We start from the raw sequence: 25,766 nt of genomic DNA on the forward strand, positions 1-25,766 counted from the left end.
AAAACGTTGTTTTTTTTCATGCCGAAAAATGATCGTGTGTACGCGGCATAAGATTTTTCCTAAGAATTTCCATTTGAAATTCTATTAATCTATGGCCAGCTAGTAGAATTTCATTCAAACATTCATATGGAAATTCAGAAAAATCATTCATGAGAACATTCTTTCTTGCCATTTAATTTAATTTGAAAGCCGTTAAACTTTTGACAAACCCTGCTGTTTGAATAGAATCCCAGACATAGAATTTATTACAAGGTTTACCATTTTTCCTAAAAGAAAATCACATCCACTTTCAAATTTAGTTTGTTCCAGAAAAAAAAATCCCACCACTACAGCTAAAAAAAAAAACATTTGACCCCACTAACCATAAGAAAATTAAGTGAACATTCTGAAAGGTAAAATATTCTAACACAATTCTACTGTTCTATTGCCAGCTTTACTTCTCACTTTTCAGTCATTTTTCTCCGCAGTCCCATTTCTGTAGCACATGATCGAGTTGATGGATTGCTTAAGCAATCTTTTGATTTTTGCGTGACTACTACTCTCACCTAAGGGTCTCCAGCTGGGCTCCTCTAGTACAAACATCACAGGTTATTAAACCTAAACCACATATTGTACCTGCACAGATCTTGATCCTAGGCTTCTTCTTACTGCACATTTAACACCTTCCTACCTGGAGCACTATGTGGTCCAAACCAAGGCTCTAGAAAACCAGACAACCACCCGGGGTCATTGTGACATGGGCACCCAGGCCACCTGATGTGTGCTGCATGAGGGGGTTCTCTCTCACCTTCAGGTGTGGAAACTTTTTTTAAAAAAGGCAGATTTTACATGACTCAAATGTAAAATTTAATTTGAAATATTACCCTATATAGTTTTATGGAGACTCAACTGAAAAACAAGCTCATCCATTTCTTTATGGACCTTGCTTTGTCTACTGGTGCTCAGTCAAGTTTGAACAGGAAGGGGTTGTAACGGTCAGGGGTTAACACTGTTTACGATATTCCATTCCACCAACCCAAGGCAGCTTATCCGACACTCCGACAATCCAGCAGACACGATCCATAAGAATTCCCCAGAAGGACGAGACACACAGCTCTGTCTCTGGTTCAAACGAATGAATGCTTTAATGGTAACTCAGCCTTGTTATATACAGTTACAAGCATGCTACAGTAATCACAAGGACAATGAAACTTTCCACCCAAAACATCAAACACTGGGTGCTTAAAATTTCCCCCTCAATCCACATCCCAGACAGACATTCTGGTACCGAATCTAGATGAGTTAATTACTACAGCTGATAAGTCACATTCCACATCTATTATCAATAGTATTTTCACACAAAACAGTGTCATTAGCATACACAATGAAAGATCGTAATTAGCACAATGGACAACAGAATGCAATCACAGCAAGCCCCATCACTACAGCCAGGTGGACTTAATTAGCATCTCAACAGTCTATGTTACACATTGAATGAATCACTGTCCTATTGACCTGTTGGGGTCAGAATAAACCACCTGTAATATGTCAAGATATCCTGTAATACATGAATTATCATTTCTCAGTCATCCTATGCCCAAAAGGGATATAGGATGACCCTAGACCCAAGAGTCATTAGTGAAGCTGGCACAGGAGTACCCCACATCCTTCAAAAGTCTCTGGGTATCACGGGCCATTCCGTTACAGGGGTCATCAACCAAACTGTTCCCACAAAGTTGGGAGCATGAAATTGTGCAAAATGTCTTGGCATGCTGACGCCTTAAGAGTTCCATTCACTGAAACGAAGGGGCCAAGCCCAACCCCTGAAAAACAACCCTACACCATAATCTCCCTTCCACCAAATGTTTTGGAGGGATGGCCCAATACTTTTGGTAATATAGTGTGGATGAGCATGTTTGGGGTGGAGGAACTTGACTGGCCTGCACAGAGTCCTGACCTCAACCCGGTAGAACACATTTGGGATGAATTAGAGCAGAGACTGCAAGCCAGGCCTTCTCGTCTACATCAGTGCCTGATCTCACATATGCACTTCTGGAAGAATGGTCAAACATTCCTATAGACACACTCCTAAACCTTGTGGACAGCCTTCTCAGAAGAGTTGAAGCTGTTATAGCTGCAAAGGGTGGGCTAACTCAATATTGAACCCTACGGACTAAGGCTAGGATGCCATTTAAGTTCATGTGCGTGTAAAGGCAGGCGTCCCAATCATTTTGGTGATATAGTGTATGTTTTTGGAAAACCAGATTTTAGAGTCCCTGAAAAACATATCCAATAAGGTAATATCACTATCAGACCAAGCCCCAGTATCAATGAAGGGTAATATGGCAGAGGAAAATATAATGGGGCAGGTCCACAAAGAGAGTACGCAGGCGTATCTAGTGATACGCCGGCGTACTTTCAAATTTCCCACGTCGTATCTTTGTTTTGAATCCTCAAAACAAGATACGATGGCATCTGGGTTAGATCCGACAGGCGTACGTCTTCGTACGCCTTCGGATCTTAGATGCAATTCTTCGGCATCCGCTGGGTGGCGTTCCTGTCGCATTCCGCGTCGAGTATGCAAATTAGCTATTTCCGACGATCCACGAACGTACAAGCGGCCGTCACATTCTTTTACGTTCTTTCCGTTCGGCTTTTTTCGGCGTATAGTTAAAGCTGCTATTTGGTGGCGTACGCAATGTTAAGTATGGCCGTCTTTCCCGCGTCAAATATGAAAATATTTTATGTTGTTTGCGTAAGTCGTCCGTGAATGGGGCAGGACGTAATTTACGTCCACGTCAAAACAATGACGTCCTTGCAACGTCATTTAGCGCAATGCACGGCGGGAAATTTAGGGACGGCGCATGCGCAGTTCGTTCAGCGCGGGGACGCGCTTCATTTAAATCAAACACGCCCCCCTACTCGCTGATTAGAATTACGCGCCCTTACGCCGATGAGAGATTTACCACTACGCCGCCGTAACTTACGGCGCAAATTCTTTGTGGATTCAAAGATTAAAAAAGTAAGTTACAGCGGCGTAGCATATCTCACATACGCTGCGCCATGCAATTGTACGAGGATCTGCCCCCAATGTCTGTGGAACCTAATGAATTACTACAGCATCCAGAAAGCTGAATGCCAGGACAACCTCCTGCTGGATGATTGTAATACATGGTTAAGGGCTGGGTTCACACACCTATGCAAATTGGATGCGGCCTTTCCCCACATCCAATTCGTTATAGCAGGGAGAATGTGACTGGCTCTCTATGGAGCCGGTTCGCATATCTCGCAGCAGGTCCGGTGTGCATTTGCTGGACAAACGTGTGGCTTTTTTTGTCCGTTTCAGGTCCGAATTCTGCCCCAAAATTTGGTCTGAAATCGGACCTGAAAGGGTGAACCAGGACGCACGGGGACCACTGATGTGCTACGGATCCGTTGAGGTAGTGAACCCAGTCTAAAAGACTCTGGAAAGCTAAAAAGATAGATAAAAAGTTTCTTCTCCCCGTCAATCCCTTCAAGCCACCTAAAATAGAAGGCCCTTTAAAAACAGAAATTGATTAATCATCACAGATATAATCAGCCATGTATTGCTGACTGTGCGCTATGTCCGTGTGCTGGGCAGATGTTGGAAAGAGATTTGGTAAGTGATAATAAGCACTTTCCTCTTTGCTATTTGTTAGTTTTTAACCCTTTTAAAGTAAATATTGGGCAAGTAAAAAAAAAAAAAACAACCCTGTAATTTTACATTTCTGTTAACTTATAAAAAAAAAAAAAAAAAAGAGTTTTACTTCCTAAAATTCATCTTTATGTTGTCTTCCCACACTCCCCATCAATAAAAAATCAGACTGAGAGTGGGAGGGTAATACAGCATGAGCCAATTGGTCTATTGCTTTAGCTTGTTTTTAGACACTGGGGGTTAGGGGGCATGTGTTTCGAAGACTTATAGGAACATGGGGGGTGGGGGCATGTAGAGGACCAAAGCAGTCACCAGAAACAGCAAAGTGGCAATAGTGGAGAGTGGTGTTACCCAGAAAACTATTGGATGTGGCAGAAGCATCTGACCCACAAGCACTACTGAACAGATTTGCCAGTATTTTAGCAGAGAAAGTGTTTATTACATATGTTATGTTTCAAATGACAGGTTATGCATTGACATAATCCACAGGGGTTATTTACTAAAATTGAAAGTGCAAAATCTGATACAGCTCTAAATAGAGAACTAATTTGACGGGCACTAACAAGGTGGCACTGATGAGCACTGATGAGGGGGCACCAAAATCAGCACGGATAGGTGTCACTGATATGCAGCAGTGATGGGCACTGATATGCGGCACTAATAGGTGGCACTGGGAACTGGTAGGTGGCACTGATAGGCAATGATAGGTGTCATATTGTGTTACTGTGCCTAAAAAGTCCAAGTCCATTTTTTCTATCTTTATTAGGCAATGATAGGTGGCACTGATGGGGGCACCAATGGTTTGATAGATGGCACTGATATGCAGCACTGATGAGGAGGCACTGACAGGCATTTATGATGGGCATTGATTGGCATCTGTGATGGGCATTGACAGGCATTACTAATGGACACGATTGGCATTTTTATTTGCATGATTGGCATCTGATAGGTACTGATTGGCACCTGTTGTGGGCACCTCTGATGGGGGCACTGCACTGATAATCTATGCGCTAATAATCACAGATCCCCCCCCTGTCAGGAGAGATGCTGATTGGCTCTCCCTCTACTTGTGCCTTGTCAGCGTGAACTGAGGAAAGCCGATTACCGGCACTTCCTGAATACCACTGTGATCAGCTGTGATTGGTCACAGCTGATCGTGATAAAGAGTCTAAGTCATAGGCTCTTCACCATAATTTGAGATGCGGATGTGTCAGAGTGACACACCCACACCACCAATCGCCGTCTACCACGCCCCTGGGGGTGTGGCCTAAGTGGCTTATCCTGCTTGACGTCAGTTAGTCAGGATAACTGACCCCCCCCCCCCCCCCCTCCTGGCCATCATTCTGCTATAGGCTGGAGGGGATGTGGTTAATCAGGTACACACACTCCCCCCCAGACCCTATAATACTCACTGCTGCTCTCTCCATGTGCAGGGTGACTGATCTTGTCTCCGCCCCTCTGTAGTTTTCTATATGGTGGGTGGAGCTTGCTGGGTCCTTCCATGGCTCTGTTCTCTGCACAAGCTCTGTAGAGCTCATTAATGGTATCACTTCTACATTTAGGTTTTCATAGGCATTGGGTGCATACACACACCGAATTTATGTCCTTTGTGAGTATTGGGGATATTTTAAAACTTTTGCGCCTGGCGTTCAGCTTTAATGATTGTATTCTGCTAGATTTTAGGTGGGATGATTCTATATATATATATTGACATAGTTGGCTGTGTTTGAATTCTGCACATTATACGAAGGATGGATGTTCAGATTTCATTCAGCCCCGGAATAATCTCTCATAATCAGTATAAATATTGGCTCTTACCAGAACTATTTCAAACTAATATTTAGGATTCAATATTGGATGTTAGCCTTTCCTAAGGAAGGGTTATACAGGACTCTTAGTGAGCGTGTTTCATAATGGCGCATGTGACGGCAGGGACTGGGAATGGAGCGTGGCGCCTATTATATGTCCTTTGTTTTAAAGATCTGGTTTGATCCCGTTTGTACAGGTGCACTTAAATAGGGACTTGTCACCTGTCAAAAAAAAATACTACAGTATGCTGCAATGCTAATAGTGGGCACTGTAAGATACCCTCACTTGTTATAGTAATGCTATTTCATTTGTAATTCTATGCTTGGTAAGTACACTCAAACCATCCTGAACATTCCAGGAAGTGCGCAAAGAGTCTGAGTTTCCTGAATGTACAATGGTTGTTACTTTGTAGTGCAAAGTCTTTAACATGGTTTTAAACCTGGAAACATGAAATATCCACAAAGCATCTCCCTCTATAGTGTGTACTTGTCTTAATCCAGAGCACAAGTGTAATTTCTGTCTGCTGCTTCATTCCTCTGCTATCAGCATGAATCATGTCTGACACGTTTTACTGACATTAAGAGAAAAAAGGTGACAAGGGAGGGAGCTCCAGTACACAGCTTGTTATTGCCAGCCTCAGCTCTGTTTGCTGTGTGAAGGGGGTGTGTTCCTCCCCTCCAATCAGCTCTCACTGAGCCAAAAAAAGGGGGAGGGTAGGGAGACAACTAAATGAAGGTACACATAGGGGTACCACCGGGTAATTATCCACACACTCAAATCGAGTGGGACTCAGTGGCCAAAGGGAAGCATATGAAACAAGTGTGCACTATACCGAAGAGAAGGTAAGTGCTGAGTACCATATGGAAAGAGCTTAGGGAAATAATACCACGGATAATTGTTATATTTAAATAATTAATTAATAGTATGAAAAAAGAGTATACCAAATAAGATAAAAAATTACAATAGAACAAAAAATCCTACACCTAACATCATACAGCGTTGTCTCGGACCAGGGACAAACACACATAAGGCCCATACACACAATCTGACTCTTTGACAACAAATGCCCGACAGACCTGTTTGATCGGACAATCCGACTGTGTGTATGCTCCATTGGACAAACTTTTTGTGTTTTTCATCGGACAAATGTTCGCTGTGCAAGCAGACAAACTTTCTGGCAACAAATGTCCAATGGAGGCTAATCCGATCGTGTGTACACAAGTCCACCGGGCTAAAGTTCAAAGTACAAGCATGCTCAAAACCAATGCTAAAGATCAGACAACAATAGCAGAAGTTGCCCAAAGGGTGGCAGTAAAAATCCAAGTGAAATCGACAAAAAGAGTTTCAGCAGGTCATCATTATTTAATGCTGATACAATTAAAACAGGAAGAAAAAGGAATCCAATGTGTAAGAGCGGGTTGACATTGGGATGGTACGACTTTGGGGGCAACTCGGCAAGGCGTCCTGAAGACGACTTCAGAGTGCGACTTGCAAATTACTTCTGTACAGAAGTCAATGCAAGTTGCCCAGATTCACCCCAAAGTCGTACAAGAACCTTTTCTAAGTCGGAGCGACTTGCGTTGCTCCTATTAGAACGGTTCTATTGAATAGAATGGGACATGACTTGTCAGGCCGCCTGAGTCGCCCCAGTGTGACAGCTCTTCTGGAGGCCAAACAATTCCCCTTTATCAGGGCCTGGTAACAAGACACATCTATGATGATCATTAACAGTCTTGGTTATAGATATGTCTTGCTTCAGCCTTGATGAAGGGGAGAATGTTGGTCTCCAAAAACGTGTTGGCTCCTTTTTATCTTCCTATTTTCTCCATTTAATCAGCAATAAATGATTATTGACTTTTAGACCCCTTGCACACTGGGCTGTCATCTGAAGGGCCCTGTGCGTAAGGGGCCTGAGACAACTACCTGGTGCTCCTTTTTGATGTTTTACTATTTGGTAGGTGCATTTTTTTTCGTCGAATTTCAGGTATTTTCGATATCGTTTTAACAAACAGCACAGAAAACGAAAAACCGAAGATCTGTCCTAAACAAATGCTTTATTTTTGTTTTCGTTGTGGTCGAATGTGCATAACCTTAACTCTATTAGTCCAATATTATTCTACGATTTATAAGGAGACCTCTCAGTAGAAAAGAAAAACATAACATAAAAGTACCATCATCCTAACATAATTTGAGTAAAGGTAAGGTTTGTTTGGGACCCCCAGAGGCCCAAGGAGACCAGGGAAGATGGGCAAGGGCTAATGGACTATGTCGTTACTTAGATAAGTCAGTTATCAAAAGAGTATAGTATAGGTAAAAACAAGATTTTGTGATACACACCCGGCCCTGGGACACGCTACTTGACTTATCCGCTCAAGTGGTCCTAACCTTTTTACCTCCATTAATGGCATCCCTTAATTGGGCTCTCCCAACCTTGTCCTTGGCGGCTTCCCTATTCGGTCCCTGCCTGTTACCAACCTGGTCAGGGCCCCTAAGTTTTTTTTTTTTTTGATACTATACACAGTCAATACAGACCCTCACCTTGCTGGGGACGTTTCCCATCACCAACGTACACCTTGCGTGAGACCTCTGTCTCTACGTGGGGCCTTGGCTCCTCCGAGGAGTGAATCTGTATTCATAGACCTATATCTCCTGACGAAGCTACCCTTGTGTAGCAAAACTTGAGATTGTGATCTATACGACCCCCTCTGCCTCATCGTTGCCCGCACATTGGTGCAGTGAGTAGCACTTTCGCCTGGCAGCAAAAGGTTTGCTGGTTCGAATCCCAACCACAACACCATCTGCCTGGAGTTTGCATGTTCTCCCTGTGTCTGCGTGGGTTTCCTCCGGGTACTCCGGTTTCCTCCCACACTCCAAAGACATGCTGGTAGGTAAATTGGATCTCGTCCAAATTGGCCCAGTATATATGTGTGTATGACTGTGTGTCCCTAGCGTGTCATGATCCTACGGGGTAAAAATGACCGCACCAGCCAAGTAGATAATGGCTGGATAAAGCGCCCAGAGGCGATTCAGTTCGCATGCGTTGCGCTATACAAGTCATTCATTCATTCATTCATTCATTAGGGCCTACATACCATCTCCATTCGGTGCTGGTCGGTCGTATAATCAATCGCTTTAAAATACCATTGTTGTAATTTTAAAATGCTGTGTATTCCTCAAGTTGCTTTTTTGATGTCTATGTTTTAATAAATGAATTTTTTTTTACCTATACTATACTCTTTTGATAACTGATCTAAGTACCGACATAGTCCATTAGCCCTTGCCCAATATTATTCTACATAAAGAGAAAAGATTCGACATAGAGAGAAAAGATTCGACATTATAGAGACATGAAGAAGAGTCGACATAGAGAGAAAAGATTCGACATAGAGAGAAACGATTCGACATAGAGAGAAAAGATTTGACATAGAGAGACATAAAGATTCGACATAGAGAGACATGAAGAGTCAAATTTTTTTCTTTTAAAGATTCCGTCGAATTTTTATTTATTTTTTCTTCTTCTTCTTAGAACATTCGACAGACACCATAAGTCTTCAATGACAGATTCGACCTTAATTTGGATTTTCGAACGAATGCATTTTTTTTTAACGGAAAACAAAATAAATAAAAACGAATTTCGGGAGTAACTAAATCAATTTATTTTTCGGACGAAAACGAATTTGCGAAACAAAATATTTCAGTTTACACATGTCTACTATTCGGTCCCTGTTTCTCAGTTGTGCTTCTACTTTGTCCCACTGTCACATGAGCTTCTGACATTAAGACTTAAAGTTTTGAACACCAGGAAACCACCCTGTTTTATCATGATTACATGATAGTTTACGTTTTTGGGGTTGTATTCAAGATGTGCAAAGAGAGATCACACAAACACTTAAAAGTATAAAGTTTAATTAAGTAATGTCAAATGCAATAATATTAGAAAATATAACAATAATACTTAACTAAAGTTGACTTTTCACCACGGAGTCCCGCCCTCTTTTACATGGCGTGGCACAGATGATCAAACCCAGGGGCATGCTCGCCCTGGTAGAGACTGAATATTCCAAGTTATAGTTGTGGTATATAGTACTTGTGTCATGGTCAGCCCCCACTGCAAGCAACATGAACTTTTTAAGGACTTTGTAAGGAGTTTGTAATGACATTCCTTTGGTATGAAGTGTCAGCTAAGGTGACCAGGATATTGGAGGCTTTATTAGATATTGTGAGACAACTTTAATAGGAAAATATGAAATTTCTCCATCATCACACCCCACTGCTATTAATGGACTATCTGTAGACAGGAAGTGGCAATGAACCCACAGGAGATTGCCAGCACTGGGATACAACTAAGGATGAGAATGAACAAAATGGTGAATTACATTTTGTTTTGCAAGGTCCTTTAATTCTCTTTTATTCTCCTTCCTCCAGGACATGCATGTCATCAGCACGGATGAGAACCAAGTTTTTGTTGCCATCCAGGAGTGGAATCAGAATGAGACCTATAACCTGTACATCTCCGACACCAGGGGCATCTTCTTCTCACTGGCGCTAGAAAACGTGAAGAGCATTAAAAGCCCAGAGGGGAACGTCATGATCGACCTCTACGAGGTATGTCAGGGACCCCCGTTTTGTATAGGTCATGTTGTATGCCCAACTCAAAGGAGAACACCAGAGATAATCCAAAGCTTAGTAATAGGTATGTTGTGAACATTTATTAATCTCTCTGTTTCCCCTATTTGGATTCACCTATAAAAGGTAAAAAGGAGATCAACAAAATGTTAACCAAGCTGTAGGTAATTAGGCTTGTTTTAGGCAAAGTGTGTTGGGTTTCACACATAATGCAGTTTAATATGTTGCCCCACCCCGTCCCCATTTACACAGTTATGCACAACTATTGGGACAAAAGAGTCTGTTAAAAAAGGCAGATACAAGGTAAAGTAACAAGCTTTTTTTACAATAGGTGCATCTTCTTAAGGTGCACTCGCTACCCCACCACCTCAATTCTCTTCTGCAACTTGGAGAAATACTTAAAACATCCAGGTGTAGCCAACACATTGCCTCCCCATAATGGAGCACTTGATGTTTGGGCAACCAATTACCAAGTTGACAAAGACTTGGGTGACCAATCACTAGGTAGAAGGATCCTTGGATCACTGGGTCAGCGATAGCCTTTGGGGACCATTCATTAGGTGGACAGAGCCATGAGTGACTAATCATCAGGTTGAAGGAGCCGTATCAGAAATAGTATTTTATATTTTATTTGCACATCAGCAGATAGGAAGCCACAGTCATGCACAGTAATGTAGTGAGAAGGTTGTCTTCTGGGTGTAGCAAGCACATTACCTCCCCATAATGGCGAACTTGGGTGATTAATCACTGGGTTAAAGTAGACTTGTGTGACCCATTTAGGGACGATCCGCCCTATAGGCTCACTATGCAAGCCGCTTAGGGCCCCGCAAAGCTGCGAAGGGTCCCCCAAATTACTAGAGGCCCCGACTGGTTAGAAGTCATTTTCGCCCCCTCACCCGCTTCTCAACTCGCTGGCTGCATGGGAGAAGAGATAAGAAGTCAGCACCCCCTGCTTCTCAATTTAATGTAAGATGTCATTTCCAACAGCAGAACACCCCCTCCCCCCTCTTCTCAACTTTCTTTAATGTGACACGTCACTGTTGTCAGCGCCCCCGGTTCTCAGCTTTAATGTGACATGTCATTTTGCTTAGGGCCCCAGGGAGGTCAGGATCGGCACTGGACCCATTACTGGATGGACAGTAGCCTTGGGCAACCAATCCTAGGTGGACGGAGCCTTGAGCAACCAATCATTGAGTGGAGGGAGCCTTATAAGGAATAGTATTTAATTTTTACTTCAGAAAATAGGGAGCCACAGTCATGCACTGTTCTGTAGTGAAGTGGTTGTCTTCCAGTTGTGGCGAACACATTACCTCCCTATAATGGAGCACTTCCACTGGTGAAAGGAGCCTCGGGCGACCAATTACCAGGTGGATGGTAAGCTTGGGAAACCGATCACCAGACGGATGGTAGCCTTGGGCAAACCAGCACAGGTGGACAGTGCTTTGAGTGTCCCATCACCAGGTGGAAGGAGCCTTGGGCAAATATTCATTAGGTGGATGGTAGTATTGGGTTATCCATCACCAAATAAACAGTAGCTTTTCTTGACCAACCACCAAGTAGATGGAGCCTTGGGCTGTTAAATCACCGGATGGACATAGACTTATCAAGATTTGTATCCCATTCACACACCAGCAGATGTAAAGTCACAGCCATGCATGGTGCTGTAGTGAGAAGAGTGTTGGTGTCATACAACATAAATGCAAAAGTATCACATCACCTTCATCATACAAATAGAAGCAGTGTTTATTTTGAATTACTCTGACATATTGTAAATCCACCATATAAATGTGTGTGTATATATATATATATATATATATATATATATATATATATATATATATATATACACACACACACACAGTATATTGCAGTGTATATACAGAATATATATCAAAGGGGCTGTATAAAGTGGTTGTTTTCTCAGCTGCATCCATTTTTCCCAGGTAGCAGGGATAAAGGGGATGTTCTTAGCGAACAAGAAGATTGACAGCCAAGTGAAGACGTTTATCACCTACAACAAGGGGAGAGACTGGACTCTTCTACAGGCCCCAGACTTCGATCTACGAGGGGATCCTGTCAACTGTGTGCTGGTGAGTGTCCTTCATGCTTTGCCCCCCTCAATCAACATGGTATTAAAAATATTGAATTAAACCTTCCAGGTTTCATTAAATACCTTAACCACTTGACCTCTGGAAGATTTATCCCCCTTCATGACCAGGCCATTTTTTGCGATACTGCACTGAGTTATTTTAACTGCGCGCCCCAGACCCGGAAGTGCAGGATCACGCACTTTTATACGTGATCCTGTGCAGGAGAGCCGCCTTGCCACCGTATATGTAAGTTCTACGGTCGGCAAGCGGTTAATTTGGACCCAGTTAGGCCCACAGAGACTAAGGTAACCACGTGTCCTGGATTGCCTGGGACAGTCCCGCATTTTGCAGGTCTGTCCCGGGCACATTCATTCCAGGACAATACAGTGTCCCGGAATGAAACTGACACAGCTACCCCCCTAGCCAATCTGATTCCTCCAAAAAAAGCCTGCCACATCACCGCTTTACTCACTGACAGTACTTGTCCTGGCCGGGAATGCCTGGAGGAGCACAATCCCGCCCCCTGCTTGTGATTGGAGAAATCATAAATCCTGCCTCTTGTGTCCAATCACTGTGCTGTGATTCGTTACAGCACAAGCTGATTTTTGGGAAGGGGGGTGTCCCTGAATGGTAGTTTGGAAATGTGGTCACCCTAACAGAGACCCATCACTGGGACTCTTTGCTTCTCTATCCAATGCAGGAAGCTCATAGCTGGTGGGAGGGGCCAACAGAATACTGTGTTGTTTTGGAGGAAGCTGCTGGCCCCTCTCACCAGCCATGAGCTGTTGCCTGTTGCTGATGCCTCAGCATAGGTATGTGTAGCCTATTGCATTAGGGTGTGCACATCAAATATATATGAAATACACGCGCACACATACAGTCTTCTTTGCGGCACTCTGCCCCATCGGCGCATGATCTCCATTGCCTGCAGATTCATTCAATGAGAGAGAAATGCTTCCACACTTCTCTTATAAGCAGAGTTGCTCAGTGGGAGATCTTTCCCATCTCCCTATCGGCACACAGAGCAATAATGCTAATGTAAATGGGGTGATTAGGGTGTTGACTTAAGGAATGTGTATTATGCAGGTGAGGGGAACTTGTCGGAGACGTAACGTCTGGGGGATAATTAACTCCTCTGAATGTCATTATGTAAAAAAATGTGATTGACGTGCCGTGTGGGTGGAGTTGATTCATTGTTCACTTGGGTTCTAAAACTGTATATAAGAAAGCTAAGTTACCATTAAAAGTGTTCATACATTTTGACTTATTTCTGGGGAAATGGGATGTCTGATGTCTGCTAGATTGTGGAGTGTCAGATGAGCCGTCGTGTTTGATATCGTAAACGGCGGTGACCGTTACAGGTGTGCCCAGGCCCATCCGGCACACCCTGTGCGCACACCTATGTGTCTCAGTACTCCAGTACTCCTGTCAAGAACCCTCCACTTGGGAGGAGTTATGCAAATTTTGAATGGGTAAATGTCAGTCTTGAAGAGTTTTCAGTGTTCAGTGAAATCAGAATAAGCAATTTCAGCACATGAGAGAAACTGTGCATTTAAATTGAGCTTTTTTGCCTTTTTTTCACCCTAAGCGTTAACGTTTCACAGTTTTCTATAGATGTTAGTTTTATCACAGCTTTCCATTTCAGACTTTCATAAATCAAAGAAACAAAGAACAATCTTATGACTATGCCCCTGATTGTATTCCTACATTAGTGCAGCATGGATATTTTTAGACCCGTGTAATATCTTCCTAGTTACAGTCCAGAGCAATCCACATAAATATTGCATTTAAATGTAAAGGAAAAAAAAAAGATTTATGCAGAAGACCAGAAAAAAGGATTTCTATAAAACATATTGATCACCTAAAATCAGCAAATCTATTGTATTCATTATAAAACGGCCGCTGAGTGTGTAATTCCCATCTCCTTGGTGGGATGATCAATATGAAGCCCTTTCCCTTTACTTTCCAAGTAAAATAGGAAGATTTGTTTTACAGACACATGTTAATTCTCATTAGGGAAGGTGGGCTTTATGTTCATGACTGGGAAAATTATTGATATTGCTGTAAATAAAATGGACCATGTTTTGGTTTTATATTTTTTATGTGTAGCTCCTCCCACCGTAGGAGCCGCAGTAATTTAACAGATTTTTCCCAAGATTAGTGCAGAGGCAGTCAGGCACACAGTTCACTCAGTCTAGGGCAGGAGTCTCCAAACTTTCTAAACAAAGGACCACAACACTGTAAAACTATTCTGGATTCGGACCTGGACATATCCCATCAGGCCAGTAGGAGGGGGTCATTTGATTGACCAAGCTTATCAAATGCAACAGCTTTCTCCAATGTTTTCAAAAATGGACCTGATGGGATACGTCAGGGTCATGCCAGAATAGTTTTACAGTGTTGTAGATTCTCATTAGGTTCACTCCTGATGACTGGCTAAATTGACTGGCTCAGCCAATCAAATTCTGCATAGGCAGAATTGGCTCCTCCTACTTGCAATAAAAGCAGACCTGTTGGGGGAATGTAAGGGGCCGAGTCAGAATAGTTTTATAGTGATGCAGTTCTCCATCAGGTCCGCTCTCAATGGCTGGTGGGACTAACCAGTTCTGCATGTGTAGAATTTGATTGGCCGAGTTGTGATGCCCCGTACACACGATCGGAATTTCCGTTGGATAAACTCAGGTGGATTTTTCTGACGGAATTCCATTCAAGCTGTCTTGCATATAGACTGTCACACCAAATTCCGACTGTTCAAAACGCAGTGACGTACAACACTACGACGAGCCGAGAAAAATTAAGTTCAATGCTTCCGAGCATGCGTCAACTTGATTCTGAGCATGCGTGTTTTTTTCTCTGTCGGAGTTCCGTACAGACGAACAGAATTTACGATATCATTTTTTTTTCATCGGATAAAAAGAGAACATGTTCTCTTTCTAAGTCCGTCTGAATTTCCGATGGAAAAACTCTGATGGGGCACACACTTGGTCGGAATATCCGATGAAAAAATTCCGTGTGACTTTTTCCATCGGAAATTCCGATCATGTGTACAAGGCATTAGAGTGTACCTGATAGGGAACTGACTGCCTGTTTGGGGCTGGATTTGCGCTCTTCGTTGCCAGGATGCAGGTGACAGAAGTCAATGGTGGTGGCATGCTGTAAGACTTTACACATTTAAACATTAACCCCTTGCCACATGCGTAACACATATAGGCGGTGGCAAAAGGTCGGGCTTTATCACCCACATGCCACACATATGTCGCTGGGTGGCTGATGTTTCTGGGCTAGTAGTATACCCACTGAACGCTCCCAGCACAGAGGCCAAGATAGCAAAGACAGCACTTGGTCTAGACCAGGGGTCTCAAACTGGCGGCCCTCCAGCGGTTGTGAAACTAGATGTCCCATGAGGCATTGCAAGGCTGACAGTTACAAGATTGACTCCCACAGGCAGAGTCATGATGGGACTTGTAGTTTCGTAAGAGCTGGAGTGCCGCCAGTTTGAGACCCCTGGTCTAGATTAATGATCAGTAGCCAATGGAACATCATGACAGCCAATCACAGGTGTCACGTGATCGCCCATTCCTCCACCCCCCGGGCATTCAGAACTCTTAAAAGGGATCGCAGGGCAAGCAGGAAGGCAGGGCCGATCCTAGGCAGGGTGCACAGGGTGCATTGCACCCAGGCACCTGCAGAGGTGGGGGCGCCAAATATCTAACAGACCGTCTAACAGAATCCCTCTCTGTGTCCATCACAGAGGCCCCCCTACAGGTCCCAATAAAGTACTTTGCTTCTCTTCCTGTATTTTGTTAATTGTTGAGATCATGTAAGGATCCCAGGTTAATGAAGACTTTGTGGGGGAGCATCTCTGTGGTTAAGTCATTGCCATAGAAACATTTGTAAAGGGGAGGAGTTAGTAAAATGACGATGACCATGTGGGGGCGCCAGAAATATTTCTGCACCCAGGCGTCTGTGACCCTAGGATCGGCCTTGCAGGAAGGGGTTAATCAAACATTATATACCTACTGAGCACTGTAATACTGGATCCTGCTGGAAGCTTCTGCTGGCAAGATGTTGTGTAGAAAACTTGGTGCCGTGTGAATCAGCATCCTTATCCCAGGTCAGTGACTCGGTAATTACCAAACCTATTCGATCAGCCTAAGAGCCAGGAAACTGGCATTTTTAAAAGGTAAGGTCAGCAATGAAAGCCTTCATATTTGCTCAGTATCGCTTTTCTTTTAACAGTCTTTTCATACATTGACATAATAACCACAAATTAATTTTAAGAGCTGCACGAAGATCTATTTTGGTCTTTCCCCCTCTATAAAAATGTACATAACTACTTCCAGTAAATGTTAATGCGGCTTTTAGCACCGTCATTACAGCAGACGCTTAACAAAACGTGAGTTATTTCACAACGCTCCTTGATATTTGCCATGACGGCAGCTATGGGGAAATCCAGAATGGAAATAGATCTTTTAAAAAAAAAAAAGCATTCCGTTGAAATCCAGACATATTAAGATAAGCAAATATCAATTTATTGCCAAAATGAATCAACCAAATGGGCCGGTGGAATTTAAAGTAAAGTTTAGGGGACTCTTTATTTGGAGTGTGCAGTTCTAAGCGTGACCACAAGATGGGGGAAGGGAGCTGCATTTGGAGCTTTACATCTGCATGGCATTTAACAAACAGCCTCCTCGCTTCGATTTGAAAGTTTTATCGCTTCTGACCTCCATTTCAGAAAATAAAATCCAGGTCATAGGAATATACAATGTAATACAATGCGTTATGTGAAAATGGAATTTGGTATAAAAGTTAACATCGGAAATTGAAAGACGATAGGTAACAAAGTAAACATTTGCAGAGGCTCGGAGGTCTCTTTATAGGGGACATTGGTTTTCAGAGCCAAGAACCCAGCAATGGTTGTGTTTGAAATGAGTTTTTAAGTGCAGAAAAAAGTAGACAAAATGACCTTAAAGAGAACATGTCCCCAAGTTAAAAATACTGTAGGTAAAAGCACAGGAAATCAAATATTTTAATTGCTTACTTCCAGAGTTCTCCCATTAATGATGTTCTATTTATTTGCAATGTGCCTCTGAACCTGCTAGAAAATTTGGGTTAACCAGGAAGAGTCAGTTCCTTAGCTCAGCCTCCTCGTCCCTTGCACATCACAACCCTCTCCTCTTCTGGGTGTGTCTAATTACTGTTGGTGCTGGACCAGCTCCTCTGCTCCTCCCCTTATCTCCCTACTAGGTGTAGCACCATCCTAGCTAGGTTGCTAGGTAGTCTAGGTATTTTTTTATTTTATTTTTGGCTCCCCTGTAATTACGTAGTGGAGCAGTTTGTGATTGCCTTATTCTGTTCTGGGCTTCACTGACTGCAGGTTTTACTGCTCCTGCCTGCCTCCTATAGGATTCTAGAATTAGTGGGTTGAAAGAGGCAAATCAACAGTTTGAATATGTATGTTGTCTCAGCCAATCCCTAGAGAAGGGTGGCCAGTAGGAGGTTTGGGAGCACATAAATAGCTGAGAGCCTGAGGCAGCCTGGTTCTTGTCCAGGAGAAGTTCCCAGTGTGAAGGGCTGCCACCCTTCTGGGAAGCTCAGCTGTGGTTCTACATGTGTCTGTCAAGGTCCCAGTTATTCTAGGGCTGGTGGGGGGGGGGGCTTGTGCCCCCCTCCCCCTGAACCAATCTAAAAAACATGCATTCATCATGGGCAAGGCCCCTTGTCTTCATGTAGATAATGACAAGGGCCTCTTCCCCACAACCCTGGCCTGGTGGTTGTGGGGGTCTACGGAGGGGGGCTTATCAAAAGCTAGAAGCCCCCTTTATAATAAGGGCCCCCCAGGAATCACACCTCTTATAAGAGGAAGGACTCTCGGTTGTAAACAGTAGTGCTGTTTACATTCATGTTTGCTGTGATTGGCTATCTGATGGGCATTTTGCCTATAATCTGTTTTGTCTAATGACAGCTTGATTATAGGCATCATGCACAAGCTGGGCACCAACTCAGTTGGTAAATAGAGGTCTTTTTTTAAAATGTGCAACGGTAGGCAAGTGGTTCAGAGAAAATGGTATCACCATCCTGGCTGTTCTATCTGATAGATGTTTATGAATCACAAAAGCAACTGGACAGAACTAGAAATATTTTAGGAGATTAACTCACTGATAACTTTTTTATGGTCCTTTTACTACTATGTGTGTGGTTTTTTTTTGTGTGTGTGTTTTGCTAACACTTATATACAGATAACAGTTTTTTTTTTATACAAAATGTGCGTTATTTGTAGCATACCCCCTAAGGAGCTACAAGTCGAATGCAATCCCCCACTATGCACAGCCAGGCACACCGAATTTCCACAGGCACTCAGAGTCAGAGAACAGCTAGGGTGACACAGCTTTTCAGTGCTTCCTCTCTGTGGTCACTGATCCCAGCACCACCGGTTCAGGCACTGCCAACCCACCTGCCTGCAGCTGCCCCTTTTTACTAACCCTCCAGGCTAACTTCTCTACCACAGTCCTCCAGACTAACACTCTCTCCACAGTCCACCAGACTGACACTCTCACCGCATGTGGCCAGAGGTGTGGGGGCGCCGGTGACGCTCAGAGACACTGGGAGACGCTTGGAGACACTATGAAACACTATGTTTCTGAGTGTTTTCGAGTGTCTCTGAATATCTCTGAGTGTCTCTGTGCATCTCCGAGTGTGCTTTCAGGTTTCTCATCAAGAAAACTGCCCAGAATCTCGACGAGAAAAATAGAGAACCTGCTTTTTCTCGTCGCGATTTTCGGCAGTGTTTTCCTGTCGCCGTGGAAACCCGCACATGCGTCAAAGTCATTTCGAGCATGCACGGGTAGCTTCCTAGGCATAGGTAGGGTGCAGCAAGATGGCGGCGACGGCATCGAAATGTGACGAGTCGTACCTAATGACGTCACCGTGTTCTTGCCTTTCAAAAGAACCACGATTCTTTTGAATGGAGTGTCTGTACACTCGGGCGGCAAGAGATTCTTGCCAAGAATCTCGTCAGGAAAAACAACGTTTTTTTCTTGACGAGATTGTGGCCCATGTGTACAGGGCTTTAGGGTCCCCAGAACCAGAATCTTTACTGTTGGAAGCCGGCTGTAACTCTTTGAGGCTTCACAGCCGGAAGCCCACTGGGCTTGTGCGAGCCGTGCTGCACCTTGTGAACGATCCCGGAGCCTTCTGGGACTTGATGTGTTCCAAGTGGTTGCAAGCAGAGAATGGGGGAGGTGAACGTCCACTCTAATTTCTTAGGCGATCTGAGTGTAAGTGGATATTTATCAAAACTAGGTCCCCGATGCCCCACCAACAAAAAAAATGATGTGCCAAAGGTTGGGGAGGAGTGGGGAAGGAAGCAGAAATGAGGAACTTCCCCTTTTGGGTGAAGTTTCACCTTAAGACAATGACATTGACCAATGACTATTGGCCACATGAGGTCAATAATGTCAAAATCTACCTTACCTTTGTGTAGGTAAATCTGCGGGCTGGAAAATTTCCCTTTTGCAGCTACTTGGGCTGGCACTGGCAGCTTAGTTCTGGTTTTGGCCAAACATGGGTTCGGACCGAACCCTAGCTCATCCCTATTTAGCCCAAATGTAGCTTTTTTTTCCCGGAACACACAAAACTACTATGCCGCGTACACGCGGTCGGAATTTCCGACAAGGATAGTTTGATGTGAGCTTTTGGTCGTAAATTCCGACCGTGTGTAGGCACCATCGGATTTTTCTGTCGGAATTTCCGACAGCAACAATTTGAGAGCTGGTTTTCAAATTTTCCAACAGGAAAAGTTCTTGTTGGAAATTCTGATCGTCTGTATGCAATTCCAATGCGCAAAAATAACACGCATGCATGGAATCAATTCGACGCATGCTCGGAATCATTGAACCTAATTTTCCTCAGCTCGTTGTAGTGTTGTACGTCACCGCGTTCTTAGCGGTCGGAATTTTGTGTGACTGTGTTAGGTAGATTCAGGTAGGGGCGCGCTTATTTGCGGCGGCGTAGCCTAGCATGTTTACACTACGCCGCCTTAAGTAAGAGAGGCAAGTACATGATTCTCAAAGCACTTACCTCCTTACTTAGGGCGGCGTAGTGTAAACGCGGCGGGCGTAAGGGCGCCTAATTCAAATGGGTTGGAGGGGGCGTGTTTAATGGTAATGAGGCTTGACCTCACGTTTTTGACATTTTTTGGCTACTGCGCATACGCCGGGCGCCTACATTTCTCAGTGCGCATTGCGGCTAAGTACGCTGTACGGGCCTATTGATTTAGACGTGGACGTAAACTACGTAAATCCCGATTCGCGGACGACTTGTGCAAACGACGTAAAAATTTCGAATTTCGCGGCGGGAACGGCGGCCATACTTGACATTACTATTCCACTAGGGCCTAGCTCTAACTTTACGCGGCCTATCTCTTATGTAAACGGCGTAAAAGTACTGCGTCGGCCTGGCGTACGTTCGTGAATCGGCGTATCCCCTCATTTACATATTCTACGCCGACCGCAATGGAAACGCCACCTAGCGGCCATCCAAAATATTGCAATCTAAGATAGGACGGCACAAGCCGTCGTATCTCAGATATGTTTAAGCGTAAACATAGGTCGGCTTAGATTCTGAGTTAGGTCGGCTTATCTACTGATAAGCCGGCCTAACTCTTTCTGAATCTACCTATTTGTATGCAACACAAGTTTGAGCCAACGTTCAGTCAGAAAAAAATCCACGGTTTTCTAGTCGGAATTTCCGTTTGTGTGTACGCAGCATTAGACAGAACCCCCGTGGGAAAACTGTATAATGGAGAGGATTCTGATCCTGTTGTTGGCTCCAGTATTTCAGCTGTTTCATCCAACTATTGCTAACACCAGATGGCTTTTGAGGTCTAAGGTGTCTGGACTTTCATCCATTTCTGATCCTAGGAACTCATAGAAAAATCCCTTTGTTATGGCAAGTCACTGAACATCATATGATGAAGCAATAGAGGTTGGTTTTCTACCATCCACATTCATTATTGTTTTGTTTTTCCTTTTCAGCCATATTGCTCTTTACATCTACATCTGAAGGTATCTGAAAATCCGTACACAACTGGAAATATCGCCAGCCGGGATACAGCGCCTGGTATCATCGTGGCTTCAGGTACTTGTTCACATGCAATTACACAACACAGCGTGGCTATAATGAGAGTAACGGACCCCCCCTGCTGTTTGCCTCGCGGCCTGTTAAGATAAAAAATATGGAAACTTGCAAACCTCGAGAGGTATGAATCACATTTCTAGATAAGTATTAGCTTTGTGAGATATTTAAAATAAAGGGATTGCAGCCAGGTAATCTGTTTTCCAATACAGCCGGTGATAGCACAGCCTGTTCCTGCCCAACTCTCATCACGCCACGATGGATCTTCAGATGGCATATATTTTATTGAAATGTTACTATTTTGATTCAAAGAGGAAGGCAAAATGTAGATTGTTTTTAGAGGTCCATACTGGACCCTTAAAGTAGTTTGTAAAGGCTGAAGTTTTTTTACCTTCATACATTCTATGCATGAAGGTAAAAAACCTTCTGTGTGCGGATCCCCCCCATAACCCCTCCCTTATACCCATCTAAGCCCCTTCTCGATCCAGCAATTTGCACGGGAGCCTCAGCCTTCCTGGGTCTCTCTCTTTCCATTGGCTGAGACACAGCAGCAGGGTCCATTGGCTCTTACTGCTGTCAATCACAACTCTATGGGGCTTATTTACTAAAGGCAAATCCACTTTGCACTACAAGTGCAAACTACAAGTGCAAAGTACACTTGAAATTGCACTAAAAGTGCACTTGGAAGTGCAGTCGCAGTAGATCCGAGGGGGACATGCAAGGAAAATAAAAACAGCATTTTAGCTTGCAAATGATTGGAGAATAAAATCAGCTGAGCTTCCCCTCATTTCAGATCTTCCCCTCAGATTTACAGCAACTGCACTTACAAGTGCAATTTTAAGTGCACTTTGCACTGTAGTTTGCACTTGTAGTGCAAAGTAGATTTGCCTTTTGTAAATAACCCCCTAGGAGTCTTATGGATGCATAGAGCAAGGCTCAGGAGTGAGCACGCACCAGTGCCCCCATAGCAAGCTGCTTGCCAATGGTGGGCACTGGTCAAGGGGGAGGGGACAGGAGTGCCAGTAGGGGACTCAACAATGGGAGGATTGATGCTGCTATGTGCAAAACCTTTGCACAGAGCAAGTATGACAAGTTTATTATTACAAAAAATTTACTTTTAGAATCACTTCAATCCAAGCATGCAGACTGACTGGCCAGAAAAGGGCGGGTCGAGTGTGTGCCCTCCCTTGTCTCCTGAACCATACCAAGCTACATGCCTTCATTATGGGCAAAGCACCAAGGTAATGAGGACAGGGGCCTCTTCCCCACAACCTTGGCTCAATGGTTGTGGGGGTCTGTCATTGGGGGGGCTTATCAGCAGCTGGAAGCCCTCTTTAAAGTGACATTAAAGATTTTCTTTTAAATAATAAACATGTTATACTTACTCTGTGCAGAGGTTTTGCACACAACAGCCCCTCTCCTCCTCCTCTTCTCAGGTCCCTCACATTATAGATAAATAAAAGCTTTGTGAGATATCTAAATTGCGGCAAGGTAATCTGCTTTCCAGTACAGCCATTTATACCACAGCCGTTACTGCCCAACCTTCATCACACCATAACACTCTATGATGAAATCTCAGATGACACATATTCTATTGAAATGTTACCTTTTTAATAAAATTTGGTTGTTTTTAGAGGTCTTAAGGTACAATAGTCTTTAAATGGTTCCTGAAAGTTACATAAGCTCCTTTCAACTAGCCCCTGGTCAAATTATTTCCTCTTTCTCTTTTTTTTTTTTTTTTTGGCAATATATTGGGCCAGATTCACAAAGGTTAGCGGATCTTTAGATCCGTGTAACCTATGTGTTTTAAGATCCGCCCTCGCAAGTTTGTGAGGAAAGTGTCAAATTCACAACACACTTACCTTCAAACTTGCGACGGCGGATCCTAACTCCCCCGGCGGAATTCTAATTCTGCGGCTGGGGGAGTGTACTATTTAAATCAGGCGCGCTCCCGCGCCGATTTAAATACGTCCGGGGAATTTCCCGGCGTGCATTGCTCCCACTGACGTCGCTAGGACGTCAGTGGTTTCGATGCGTACGCAAACTACGTAGTTCCGTATTCGAGAACGACTTACGGAAACTACGTAAAAAAAATACAAATCGACGCGGGAACGACGGCCATACTTAACAATACTTACCCCTGCTTTTAGCATGGGTAAGTATACGACGGGTACCGCGCTACGGAAACGACGTAAGAACACAGCGTCGGGTCCGCGTACGTTAGTGAATTTCGCGTATCTCGCTGATTTACATATTATTCAGTGTAAATCAGCGGGAACGCCCCCAGCGCCATTTTTAAATCCAAAAAAAGATCCGACAGTGTAACACAGTGTAACACTGTCGGATCTCAGCCCTATCTATGCGTAACTGGTTCTATGAATCAGGTGCATAGATAGGACCAGTAAAAATCAGAGATACGATGGTGTATCTGTAGATACACCGTCGTATCTCTTTGTGAATCTGGCCCATTGATTTTTATTTTAATTTTTTAATTTTTTGTGCTTCAAGAATTTTATTAGTTTCTTAACATAGTGTTAGAAATAAATTGTTACAGTAAACAAAAAATTATATACTTAAATACAATGGATATATAAAGGTATCCCTAATTGAAGGGAAGTAGGGATATATCAAATACATAAGATACAAAATAATTAATAAAGACATTTAGAGCTAGATTCAGCATTCTTTTACGTCGGCGTATCTATAGATACGCCGCGTAAGTAGAAAGATGCGCCGTCGTATCTATGCGTGCCATTCTGGTAGCTAGATACGCCTGAATTTAGATTCCTCCGACCAATGTAAGTGTTAGTACGCCGTCAAATCTAGGGTGCATATTTACGCTGGCCGCTAGGGGCGCTTCCGTAGATTTACTCGTAGAATATGTTAATGACCTAGATACGCCGATTCACGAACATACTTGCGCCGCTACGCCATTTACGTAAGGCTTACGTCCGGAGTAACGTTGCCCCTGCTATATGAGGCGCAGCCAATTTTAAAGTATGGACGTCGGAACAGCGGTCGAATTTTACGTCGTTTACGTAAGTGGTACGTGAATGGGGCTGTGCGTAGGTTACGTTCACGTCGAAAGCATTGAGCCAACGTATCTTAGGGAGTATATGCAACGTGACTTTGAGCATGTGCGGGCATGCGCAGATCGTTGGTAGAAAAATTGACATGGGGTCACGGCTAATTTGAATACAACACGTCCACTACCTTCCACATTTGAATTAGGCGGGCTTACGCCTGCCTAGTTAAACTACGCCGGCGCAACGTACGGCGCCAGACCTTTGTGAATAATGGTCTGGGCGCCCTATTTTACGTCGGCGTAGCGCATATGAGATGCTCTACGCCAGCACAACTATACACTGAGCTACGTGAATGTAGCTCAAAATATTTAACAATTAAGAACTAATGTTATAATAAGTAAAGTAAATGTTTTTCCTGATTTTGTTCTTATGAATGTAAAACCTTTGATCTGAAGAGAAAATAGAGAAAATAACCTCTGTTATACAAAAGGCAAAAAAATAAAAATCATAGAAAATGAATCAAAAGAAGCATCGTTTAAAGGGGTTGTAAAGACAAAAATATTTTCCTCTTAAATTAAAGTCTGACAGTAGCTGATAAAGTAAAAAGTAATGTTTTGCATTATAACTACAGTGTAGTTTGATACCTGTTGAAATCGAGCCGTTTTATTCACCTCCAGCACTCCTGAATCATTATTCTCACTGACTTCCTGGTTTGCGGTGCGCATTCATTCTTGCTACATCACGGCCTAATGAGAACTACAGTTCCCATTAGGCTTAGCCTCCATGCCTGTGAGGGATAAGAGAGCATCTTCATGCAGGGCTGTAGTCATAGGGAGGGGGTGAGCTCATTCTACTTTCCACCATGCAAAACGGCTCAGATGCTGGTGGAAAGCAAGAAGAGGAGAGACAGGAAATGGCATTTTCAAACCTGGATTATTGTATTTTGGAGGTCAAAAGGAAAAACGAGGCAAGTGATATTTAAATGCTCTAGCTTACATCAATCAATTGATCTAATAAAAAAAACGAACCTTTAGTGTTCCTTTAAGTAAGGGGTATTGAATTAAAATTCATGGAGGTCCAGACAGTAAAATCTTTTTCCAGCAGAGGTCCAAGTCTCGTGTTTGTGATATGACCGCAGCCCGCCATTTAGTGATGCCTGCTCCAATTTAATAAAAAAGTAGGATTTTTTTTTCCTTTTCAAGCGAACTTTCCCTAAATAGCTCAACAACTGAAATTGATAGTTTCTGCTGCAGTGAAATTTTACCACCGGGGAAATCAAAAATGTTGTGCCCGAATCAATAACATTCATGAGAAAGTAAAGCTTGAGGCCAGATTCACACTTTGCAACACAGTAATGCACTAAACATGTTACTGCTTTGTGGTGTGTTTTTTTTAGGCAACGCAAGACACCAATACATAGTAATG

General features: G+C 43.4%; 1 protein-coding gene across 5 annotated transcripts in view; it reads left to right on the plus strand.

The window, feature by feature from the left end:
* The window catches only part of SORCS1 (sortilin related VPS10 domain containing receptor 1), an 834,705-nt gene that overhangs the window by 600,013 nt on the left and 208,926 nt on the right, over positions 1-25,766 (plus strand). For all 5 annotated transcript variants that reach the window (XM_040361653.1, XM_040361650.1, XM_040361655.1 and 2 more), the window contains exons 9-11: positions 9,890-10,069; positions 12,034-12,180; positions 21,216-21,318. In XM_040361653.1, coding sequence (XP_040217587.1) covers positions 9,890-10,069; positions 12,034-12,180; positions 21,216-21,318 — 430 coding nt within the window. The remainder of the gene's footprint in view (positions 1-9,889; positions 10,070-12,033; positions 12,181-21,215; positions 21,319-25,766) is intronic.

The sequence above is a fragment of the Rana temporaria genome, chromosome 8 (assembly GCF_905171775.1).
Source record: "Rana temporaria chromosome 8, aRanTem1.1, whole genome shotgun sequence".
NCBI lineage: Eukaryota > Metazoa > Chordata > Amphibia > Anura > Ranidae > Rana > Rana temporaria.